Source organism: Petromyzon marinus, chromosome 3, assembly GCF_048934315.1.
Source record: "Petromyzon marinus isolate PM22_M1 ecotype Great Lakes invasive population chromosome 3, UKy_Petmar_22M1.pri1.0, whole genome shotgun sequence".
Lineage (NCBI taxonomy): Eukaryota > Metazoa > Chordata > Hyperoartia > Petromyzontiformes > Petromyzontidae > Petromyzon > Petromyzon marinus.
The window spans coordinates 23772736-23784397 of record NC_133669.1 but is presented as its reverse complement, the minus strand read 5'-3'; the positions used below and the strand labels follow the sequence as shown (position 1 = coordinate 23784397).

General features: G+C 51.9%; 1 protein-coding gene across 1 annotated transcript in view; it reads right to left on the bottom strand.

Annotated features, from left to right (window-relative positions):
- Positions 1-1362: 1362 nt before the first annotated feature.
- MEGF8 (multiple EGF like domains 8) overlaps positions 1363-11662 on the bottom strand; it is a 64265-nt gene continuing 53965 nt past the window's right edge. Inside the window, exons 37-43 of the mRNA XM_032979816.2 lie at positions 10030-10291; positions 7956-8121; positions 6901-7093; positions 6217-6387; positions 5940-6070; positions 5259-5385; positions 1363-3864 (exon numbers count right to left, since the gene is read on the bottom strand). Coding sequence (XP_032835707.2) covers positions 2401-3864; positions 5259-5385; positions 5940-6070; positions 6217-6387; positions 6901-7093; positions 7956-8121; positions 10030-10291 — 2514 coding nt within the window. The 3' untranslated portion in view covers positions 1363-2400. The remainder of the gene's footprint in view (positions 3865-5258; positions 5386-5939; positions 6071-6216; positions 6388-6900; positions 7094-7955; positions 8122-10029; positions 10292-11662) is intronic.

Here is an 11662-nt window from a genome sequence, read left to right as displayed (position 1 = left end):
CGACGCGAAGTGCCACTCTAAGTGCGTGCGAGGTGCTTCACTCTTTTGAGTTTTTGGTTGTGCAAGTAGCTGAGATTTCTGGTCAACTCGAACCCAGGCGTTTAGACTCCGGCGCACAAATGTCAACGCACGAACGGATACGATTCCAACGTGGCGATGCTGCGCCAATTGATTTTCTTCCGATGGTTAAAGCAGCTCGCTCAATTAAGATGTCCTTACTATTCTTTCAGCGATTGCTGCTGTTGACGCATCCGGATGAACGCGCGGGACTTCACCCGGCAAGCCACGCGCGCGAATTTAGGGCACGCACAGCAGGTCCCCGTTCATTACTCGGCGAATAAAAAAAATTGGCTCGTTCAGAAGGTGGAATCCCAGGAGTCGGCGTTAAAGCGGCCAACAACAAGGCTTGCGGAGACAGGGCGCGAGCGCTCGGCGCGCGAGCGAGCGCATTCCGCGACTACGCGGGGCCTCCAGCAGCTGTCGTTCTCCCAATGTCGCTAATCGCTGTCTCCAAGCTCGGCTTTCCTTGCTTACTGGATAGCGGGGCGTGCGGAGGCGGCGGATGTTACGCTCGCGGGGGGTGGAACCACTTTGCGGTGAAGCTCACCAGATAGGGCGGCAGATCTTCAACCGTCGTCTTCATCGTCAATGCCACCAGAGATTGTCACGAAGATGAACTGGGTCCCTGCCACACGAACGTGTAACTGCTACACGAACTGCCACACGAACGTGTAACTGCTACACGAACTGCCACACGAACGTGTAACTGCTACACCAACTGCCACACGAACGTGTAACTGCTACACGAACTGCCACACGAACGTGTAACTGCTACACGAACTGCCACACGAACGTGTAACTGCTACACCAACTGCCACACGAACGTGTAACTGCTACACGAACTGCCACACGAACGTGTAACTGCTACACCAACTGCCACACGAACGTGTAACTGCTACACGAACTGCCACACGAACGTGTAACTGCTATGAATGGCACAGAACCGGAAAGGTAGGTGGAACACCGCCCAACGCTCAATTGAGCAAGACGGAGAAGACGTGTTGAATACCGGTTCGTATGCCAAGTGCCGTGTGTCTCTGCAAGTGATGAAGAAAGGTTTATGTGGCTGGAGAAACCTACGGAGTAGAATCGTCAACAGCCAGTCTAAAACAGTGGTTCTCAACTCCTGCCTTCCAGATCCCTCGAGTCTAAGCTTGCCATGACTATACCACCTGTCTCCATTCACATGTAAATTGTGGATCAGCTACTGGACAACATGCAGCATGTTGTGAACTGGCCCAGAGGGAGGCATTCGCGGTTTACACCACTTGGAAAGGAAGGGGGTGCGTCAAGACACCGAAGTAGCAGCGTTGGAAGCTCTTTATTGAACGTCAACTCCAACGGGAGCATCGAAAAAAACACTTTGTGGAAATCTTTGACAAGTTAACGGGTGGCACTGAATAACAGCAATGTACAAAAAAAAGGATGAATGTTAAATATCCAATGTTCGCTTGTCCTGAATATACAATCAGTTAAATCCAAACGCAAAATGGAATACGAATACTTTGATCGAAATCAAACGTAACATTCAGATATATATAAAAGTGCAAGTACAATGTACATCCCACAATCCTGTATGTTTTGTACAGTGTTCAAACTCTTTAACTTAAACGTTAAATGCACAGTAGTGCACAGTTATTGTTAAATAAAGTGCTCATGTCAGCAGTGGTTACCCAGAGTATTTAAAACAAAAATAACATCCACAAGTTTTATATTTTGTCCAGTAGATGAGCACACACTTTACATATTTTAGGAGACTTCATCACATTCAAAAATTCAGCACGGTGTAAATTTCCAAATATTGATGGGCCGGTGGCATACACAGATGCACGCACGCAAGCAGTAACGCAGTAACAAAAAAAACACCGTATGAAATTTTTACAAGAAATGTAATATGTTGCTGTGTGACAAAATAAAGAGAATGCCTGACGGGCCCAACCAATTTAAACCTCGTTGCAGAGATGCCTAACCAAGCTTTGTTGTAGTAATGTGCATATACTCAAGAAATACACTTCAGCGATTTGCACAGGTTGTGCTTAATAGCAGATGCCATGGCGTTGGGCCGCAATGCCTCTCAATCGCTTTGCATGAGGGGCCGGAGAGTAGCGGCGTCTCTTGAGGCAGACGCTGGCGATTGTTGCGGCGCAGACCGTGCCGTGCATGTGGTCGCGATCGCTTCTGGTACGCGCACGCCGAGCGGCCCAGCCAACCGGCTCGCGTCGGCAACGGGGCTCATTGTTCGCTTTGCTTTTATGAATATTCCAGGGAGAAAACAAAAAAAATTCGACACGATAAGCGGTAGAAGCCGTGAAGGTATTTACAGCACCCTCCCTCGCTCGCTCACTGCAGGGTTACGCTGGGAGTGTTTTCCGAATGCTGGGCCCCGCCCCCCTTGCGCGAGTTTGCCGTGCCACTGGCGCCGCCGCAGTAGTCCTGCAGGTTGTAGCGCAGCGCCACGAGCGCCGAACCCAGGCAGGCCCTGTTCGGGGCCTGCGAGCCGCCGGGCAGCTGGAGCATTACGGTGGCCACGGCCGCCATGCCGTCGTCCGTAGGCTCCAGCGACACGGGACCGGGCCGCAGCAGCAGCATGGTCGCGTCGCCCCGACGCGAGCCCCCGAAGTCGCCGCCGAAGTTCGTCGTGTGGTGCGACGGCCTGCCGACGTTACCGTTGCTGCCGTCGAACGGCGGAAGCATCGCCCCCTTGGCGGCGGCGGACGACCCGATGGCCGTGCCCCTCTTCGAGTCCGAGTGCTGCGCACGGGCGTAGAACCGCGCCAGGCGCCCGTGCGGCCTCGACCGGCCGAGCAGCGACGGTTCCGGCGTCGCCGCGGCGGCCGGCGCGGCGGCGGCGGCGCCGTTAGCGGAGGCGGCGCGGCAGCCCCCGGCGTGCTGGAGAAGCAGGTGCACCGTGACGCGGGCGAAGGGCCGGCTCGCCATCTTGTTCATCTCGAGGATCTGACGGCGCCGCTCGTGGCGCAGGTCGCGGTACTGCTTCGTCTTCCAGAGCAGCACGCAGACAGAGAGGAAGAGGAAGAAGCAGGAGAAGAAGACGCTGAAGAACACGAAGAGGTCGATGTGCGCCTGGTCCTGCCGGAAAAATAGAACGCCCTGCGACTCGCCGTTGTTGACATCGCCGTCCCCTCCGCCCGCCCCCACGCCCAGCACCACCACGAAGAAGCCGTTGGTGCGCAGCGCGTGCACCGTGTAGGGGAACGTGATGACGAGGCGGTCGCGGACGCCTTGCACCAGCAGGATCGGGTCCGGATGCTTCACCGTGATGAAGGTGATGAGCCCCTGCGCCGTCTCACGCTGCAGCCTCTTCGCGGGCCCAATGTCGGTGAGCGACGACGGCTGTCGCTGCGTCATCATCGCGCCGGTGGTGCCGACGCTCGCGTTGCCCGAGCTGTCGCTCGAGTTGCTGCTCCCGGCGTCCCTCCTCCTCCTCACCGTGTCGTGATCCGCCCTGCTGCCGACGACCGCGGTCGCCTGCGGGTCGCGCACGGTCACGACGTGCCGCCCGGTCGTGCCGTTCACCTCCACCGAGAAGGTGGAGAAGGAGTTGGAGACGTAGATGTCGACGGTGCCGAACGTGACGTCCACCGTGAGGCGGATGTCCACGTTGGTGAACTTTGGCTGGACGGCGAAGAAGACGGTGCGTCCGGCAGGCAGGTTTTGCACCTGGTCGTTGTAGCAGTTGCTCTGCGAGCTCGGGTCGAAGCACTGGTCCTGCTCCACCGTCACCTTGCGGTAGCACTGCCGCCCGTCCGTGGCGTTCCCCAGGAACATCTCCTTGCACCCGGCGCACTGCACGCACGCACGCGCACGCACGGAACACGTGCCGCGGAGCCGTTGATTGGAACACTTGTTTTTTTTGTACTACTTTTACGGTTGCGGGCTCAAACGTGTGAAATACTGCCCTGGTGGTCGCCGCGTCCCCCGCGGGAACACGAGTCGCTCTGTTGCCGCACGTCAGTTCTGAGCTGGGGTCGTTAGCTTGTACCCGTGAAGCAAACACCGCTCCTTAATATAAGATTTCCCTTTTCTTACACGTGTGGTGAGCGATTCCCGCGCGGGTTGGTGCTGTATTTCTGTGCTGCCTGCTGGCGTTACTGGAAAGGTGCACGACTTGAATGTTGTTTTACTTGATTGCGAGTTCGCTGCTCAGTGTCTGCAATGTTGTGATTTGTTCGCTGCTGCAACTTCCTTTTTTTTTTCTCACCAAGGTCCCCGGCGGGTCGTTCTTGTACAACAGTTTAAGGCCGAGTGTTTTTTTACTAACCCGTGACAACAAAATAAAATCCATCGATCGATCAAAGACTAAGCATAGCCCCGGCGGCTATTAGGCCAACGACACTTTATTATTTTAAGCAGGATTCAAGGGATCTAGGTGTAAACCATTTCGTCTCGGGCAAAGCTGTTCAAGCACGCTTTGGTGGTGCGCTTTGCTGCGATGACGAGGTTCTCGTGCCAGATTCAGTTTAGGATTTCGAAAAGGAATGTGTTGCTGCTTATATGTTGCTGCGATTCATGAGGCCTTGGTTAAACATCATCATGGGTTAATCCCATACGTTACACCAGTGGAGAGGCTATCCAGAAATAACAGGAACACAGCCTTTGACGCGGAATAACGTTTAAATTGGCGTCTTTCTCCCCAGTATTTGGCGCTGATGCAGGGATGCTTCGGAAATGTAAACACTGATAACATCTTAATAAACAGAGGACCGCAGAGCTTGGTGGTTTGGGAGGGTGGGGGGGGGACAGAATTTGGTGGATGCAGTGCGGCGGTGCAGCGTTACAAGTGAACAATCAACCTGACCTTGCGTTAATTGTGTTTTGACCGACCGTCTGTGTTGCGTTATATGGTTTCCAAATTTTACTAAACCCTGTTTGATTTAGTGTGCTCCCCCGTCTCTCTCTCTCTGTATCCCCTGTTGTATCTGTGTCTGTATATATATCTGCGGTTATGTGTTTCCTCTCTCTCGTAAATTTAGCTCTTCTATACCTGATGATGATTGCTTGTGTTGCGATCGAAACGTCGTACGCTATTATGTAATGTTATTATTTCTTATTTCTACGTGACTTTACCGAAAAAACCAAAGAATAATTCCTGCAGTCACGAAAGCTCCAAATTCAAGTTTAATTACTGTTATTCTTACATTGACAGCGACATGGGCAACCGTGCAGGATTAGCGCCAAACCTGGAATTTCCAGCAGTCCTTGCGATCGGCTTGGGTGCTGGGGCATTTGGTTTCCGTGTTGTTGTTGCAGACACACTCCGTGCCGTCGGCCGTGTTGCACGAATCCCAGTGACCGTTGCACTGGCACCTTCGCGAGCGCGCGCGGTTCAGCACAAACCGGGACAAACTTAAGTGCTTTTGCGGAATAACAGGGGACAAAAGATAAATAATGTCTGAACATTTGAAGGGTGGCCTTGACGACCGACGGGAGATTGTGTACCAGAACACAAAAAAAATCCGAGCAAGATTGCCGGGTGGAAAAGAACAAGTCTAAAAATACAAATAATGCAGCTGAAGTCTGGGGTTTAAATACGACGCCTGTTGTGGAAACTAAGTCATCACAGCAAGTTTTGAACTTGTAAATAAGCCGTAACATACCCGTATAATCACATGAGTTTGTACATTTGTAATGCATCGTTAAATGGACATCGTTTAGTCGCAGCTCAGATTACGATCACGACGGAAGCGTGAAGGATTAGACGATGATGGTAACAGGTTTACGTGGCCGGTCGGATGACTTTTTTTTTCATGAGAATAGCTGCGACGACTGACATTTGCGTGGCGAGATTGATGCAAATGTACACAGCTCAGTGACGATGACGACGACGATAATGACGACGATGATGCCGCGACGACACTCACTTGGTGCACGTTTTGTTGAGGAGGAAGTACCCTTTGACGCAGCTCTCGCAGAAGGTGCCATAGGCGTTGTTTTTGCAGTTCACGCACACAAGGTTGTCCTTGGTCGCCCCCTGTTGGATCCACTGGATGACCTGAGGTCCCAAGCCACGACACGAGGTGAAGCGGGCACACCCGTGAGGATCACGCGGCAGTCCACTCGCTCGCGCCACGACGATTCGTCAACCGATAATTATCGATTCGCTTGAGCTCACGGTGCACGCGCGTCAATCGCCGGTACCTTGTCGGGGGCGAGCGGGTAGCTCTGCGGGTCGCGCCGCGCGCGCTCCAGGTCCTCGTGGCTCATGCACACGTCCGAGTTCTGGTTGCAGAAGGAGGCACACGGCTCGCACCGGCCGCCGCCCAGCGCCGAGCCCACGTGCAGCGGCTGGCACTTGTTGCAGGTGTCGCCCTGTTTCCCGTCAGCCGGGAGGCACAGTCACGTAATTTTACATAGGTCAAAGGTCGTACATGTTTCATCGTCAACATCATGGGTCCCCCCTTGTTCCTTGAATTTCCAAGAAGCCCTTATTTGACGCTGTAAAGCGTTCCTTTACAGGAAGTCCCGACTCACCGATGACCGAAAGAAAATATGGAATGGTTTTGAATTCAACTGACGAGCGCTCTGGAGGTCTCTGTGCGGGGGTGGCATGAGAAGCGCTTCGTAAACAGAAACTGTGACGCGGGACCCACGCCGGCGTCGCGTCATCGATACAAATCACGACGCGTGAAGAAAACAAAAAAAACGAAGAAGAAGAAGAAAACGCACCCATTGCCTAACCGGGGGAAAAATAAAACCTAAACGAAATAAAGGCCAACAACGATCGACCCGCTCGTTAATGAAACGAGCACGGGAAAATCTACCGGAATCAAAACATCCGACGGAGGAGATGCACAGCGCGCGGTTCCGCGCCAGGCTCCTCACCGCGGTGTTGTTGAGGCACTGGGTGCAGGCGGTGTGAGCTCCCACTCGCTGGCAGTCGCTGTGGCCGTTGCACGGGCACGGGAGGGAGCAGTTCTCCCCCACGAAACCGAAGAGGCAGCGGCAGCTGTTGGGCTCCGTGCAAGCGCCGTTGACGCAGCCCTGCGTGCACTCGGGCCTGCACGGCCCGCCCGTGCTGCCGGCGCCGGCGCAGAGCGAAACAAAAACATCAGCAACGGCCGCTGGGGACGTTGTTGGCCGTCACGGAAGGTTGGACCGTAACAGTAAAAGGAGTGTTCTGTGCGCATTACCGCGCCGTTATGTATCGAAGTCAATAAAAAAAACATGGTTAATGTTCAACGAGTGAGTGCACCGATGAAAGATATCTTGTAAAGACAAAGGGTATTATTTTTTTTTAAAGAAGGTAACAGTGTATGTAATGACTCGTGGTTAATAAATAGCAATGACATAACAATGACAAGCGTTTGATTTAACAAAGCGCATAAACAAAATGAATGACCTGAAGAAAATTTTCAGACACGGTGCGTAAAGGTATATGTTTTCATTCGGTGTCATATTTTAGTTATGGTTAATTCCGAATTGGCACATGTGCGCCTATTCACGAGCAGTGGGGGGAGACGATAGCGGCCGGGCGTGGCGCTGCCTCCATCACCCCCTCCGTACGCCCCGCTGGCAGAAGCCGTTGCTCGCTGAACGCCGTTTGCCCCGCTGCCGTTCCATTAAGGAGCGACGCGGGGGAAGTCCCGGTGAGTCCTTGTGTTTACGCACGAACAAAAAACGTATCCACTTCAACTCGCCCCAACACGCACCCACCCACCCACTCACCCGCCCACCGAACCAACACCGAACGTGGCGGTGGGGGGGGATCCTTCCCGCACGTGGCCCAGTTAGCGTTTCCGTCCCCGTTTGAACAGGCTTAGGGGGACGCCGGAGCCCAGCCGGTCTGTTTGACCCGAGCCGAGGGTGCGAACGCGTGCGGTGGGACGTGCCCGTGCGTGCTCGTGCGTGGACGTGCGTGCAGTGGGAGCGGCGGGCACCTATCGCGCACGTAGCCCAGCTTGCAATTGCACTCGAATCCGTGCGGCAGGTCGACGCAATCCTCGCTCGCGTTGCAGCTGTTGTGGCCGTTGAGGCACTCGTTCTCAGCGGGGCAAGCCTCGTAGGCCCATCTCCCAAAGGGCTGCGTGCTTGTGGAGTTGCTCACTTTCCGCCGAGTCAAGCCGAGAGGAAGAGAAGGAACGAGTGAAAAGTTAGGGGGGGGGGGTGAGGGCGCTCAAGGCCCATGGAGCTGTTTTTCCGGGGTTGTAAATTTTTTTATTCATAAAAAGCGATCTCGTGACGTCCAGCGTATAAAAGCCCCCAAATGACCGAACGACAATGTCTGTTGTGAGCCGCTTAAGCGATGGGGAAAATTTGCCATTTAGCACAGCCTTTGAGCGTGGAAATAACTAAATAATACGTTGACATTTTGATCCATTCTTCACTGCCCTTTTTTTAGAGCTATTGCCTGAAATATTGGCTTATGTTATTTTATACGTATTTTTTTAAATATTTGATTTTCAATTGCACACAAAACATATCAGTACCCTGGCGTCTACAAACTAAGTTGCCTCTGTGGTAGTAGTTACATTGGAGAAACCAAACAACATGTCTCGGACCGCATCCGTGAACACAAAGCAGACCTTAAACACGGTAGGACCAACACCTCGGCCGTGGCAGATCACTGTTATAATTCAGTAGGCTCACATGACATTGACTTCTCCAAGACAGAGGTTCTCTGCAAGCCATCTGGCTACCATGAGAGATTCGTTCATGAGGCTATCCACATATACAAACACAGAGACAATTTCCACCGAGAAGATGGATTCTGGCTTAGCAATCATTGTAAGGATTTGATCAACCATTTCGGGTCTTAAATTAATTGTTCATGCTTAAGGTGGCTTTCAGACCGCATCCATTATTTTCGTCTGTGGTTTTCACACCTGATGATGATTGCTTGTGTTGCAGTCGAAACGTCGTGATAATTTTATTGTTTTAGATTTTATTATTTTATTGTTTCCCTTCTACGTGACTTTACCGAAAGAACCAAGAATATGAATCCCTGCAGTCACGAAAGCTTTAAATCAAAATGTTATATCGGAACCAATAAACATCACTGGTTCTGTATAATCCGTTATGGTTGGCATTTACAACATTCATCGGTTCGACTTCGAGGTGTACCGTCTGCTCTATTTTATTCCGATAAATTCTTGACATTATAAGTTGGTGCTAAAGACAAACAAGGTGAGGTTTTATTTATTTGTGCGAGTGCAACCCACAGCCAATGCTGTTAATAAATTAGCTGGTCATAACGTTATGGATAATTCACGCGGGTACCAGCTTGTAATGTATGATTCGTTGTAATATGTGAAGCAGGGCGCTTGTAAAATGTAACAATGCAAACGCAAAGAGGTCTCCCACTCGAGCCGTATTCAGTTTCAAGTAATTCCTCAACCTGTCACGTAAGTTACGGTAGAAATAAATAAAAGAATGAATCCAATCTCGACAAAGCATTAATGGTTTTCATGTTTCCCGTTACTATAGCTACACGTTTGTTATTTTATATTTCACAATGCAATGACGTATACTACTTGTTTGTAATCAATAACCGACTTAACGGTGGATTTCGCCTATCGTAAAACACGGTGTGTTCATCACGGTACGAATCTGTCACTCTCTTCTCTCCCTTGGGTTGACAATCATCGACTATTCTCTGCTGGGTCTTCCTTCATTGCAGCTCTCCACAGACCAAACCTGGTGAGACAGTGCTTGCTGCACCAAGCCATTCGTAGGGTACGATGACTGATCGAGATGTATGTATGTTGAACTTCTTTACACCGTACGTAGCCAACCGTGCCAATTGGAGGTGCGGGGGAAGGACAACAAACTCAACACAAAAAGCAATTCTAAAGAAACAGGGTTTTCAATCTCGATTTAAAATGCACAGCTCCAGTGCCTTCCTAATATCGGAAGAGAGTTCCAGACGGCCACGGAAGCGCACCTGCACGTCGTTGATGGGGTATCAATGCGTACGCACCCACGTCTGCTGGACACAGACACGGTGCCTCTCACCGGGGATCTGGGCGAGCACGTAGAGCGGGATGAACTCAACGGAGCAGCGCCCAGGGCTGGGCCCCGCCAGGCTGCCCGGCATGCAGCCGCCCAGGCCATTGAGGCCATTCACGGCGCACCAACCGCACGCCAGCTGGCGCAGGCATAATGAGCACTGCCGCTCCGCCAGACACGGCGCGGGGCAGCCGTCGGCGGAGCCCGACACCAGCTGGCCGCAGGCGCCGCCCGCGCAGCGCATCGGCAGGAAGCTCGGGCTCACGCACTGCCAGACATGGTGCGGGAAGGGGGGCAAAGGGGTGGGAGCGGCAAGATTTAGGGGCAAAGATAAATGGCTCTCGGGCGAAGATCGCGCAGATCGCGAACGAGCGACGGCAGAGCAACGCACGTCGAAGCGCCAAGTTGGCCGAGATGCGCGAGTTTGGCACGCTGCCTTTAACGGGAGACGAGAATAATTTACTTGGCGATGCCGCCGCGTTGGCAGCGGTGCCACGAGCAAAATTAACGAAAGTCGGCACGTCCGTGAGTGACAATCATGCTGGCCGCTGGTGCATCACCGTGATACAAAATGGTTGCGCAATGCGCGCCACCATTCAGTTATAAAAGGGCGTCTCTTTTGTAGGTATACCAGAGACCTGTTGTTTGCGGAATGTTTTTTCCACTCTGTTCTGTGATCAGCGCTTTTGTAATACGGCTCGCGTTTAATGGTAATAAAAACAATAAATATTACTTGGGTACACTTTTAAAAGACACACCATGTATAAAAAAAAAACACTCGACACGTTCGTCCATAACACTGCCCCCCCCCCCCCCCGAAAGGAAACGCACAAGAGGTGACGTTACAGGCAATGGGGTCCCCTTCGTTACACAGCACAGAAAAGTTATTAATAAAGGCCACCGCTTGAAAAGTCACATAGTGTGTGTTTACCTTTTAGGGCAGTATTACCCGATGAATGTGTCGGGTTTTATTGTTAGCTGTGCTTGGCAATCACTGCCAACACAGCACCATCGCCAATAAATAAATGTTTTTATATGGACATTAATTATTTCGTCTTTTTTTCCCTCTCCCCCCCCCCCCCCCAGTGGCATTCCAATTTTGGTCGTCGGTTGCGTTAAGAAGTGATTCATCCGTTTGGAAATCTTGCAAAGCAGTGCAGACAGCGTGTGAGAGGCACAGATATTCTTCCTCACATCCTCTGACAATTTAGATCCATACGCAACAACAGCAGCACTGTCCCCGTATACTCTGCAATGACAGCATCGCTTCGTCATGTGACAGACCCAAATTATATTTTTCATACCCGGACCTGTTGGCAGTTATACAAATGGTGTAAAACGCCCAATTTTTTTACGATTCATTTCGCTGTGTATTCTAAATGGCCTCAGGCGATTAACTCGCCATACTTGGGAACCCAAGTTAAATTAACAGACAGATTGCCTGGATTTTAACTCGGGTTCTTGGCGTCGCCGGCTCAGCGCTCTGACCTCTCCGAGCCAGCCGGCCGCCTCCCACGGGAAAGTAATGATTTCAAAGTGAGAATTTTTGCTATGCTCAACCTGAACGACAGGGAGGACTGCAAATTAAAAATCGCCAACGTCTGAGAAAACGAGCCACCGGTCGGGGCTCATGTTTCAC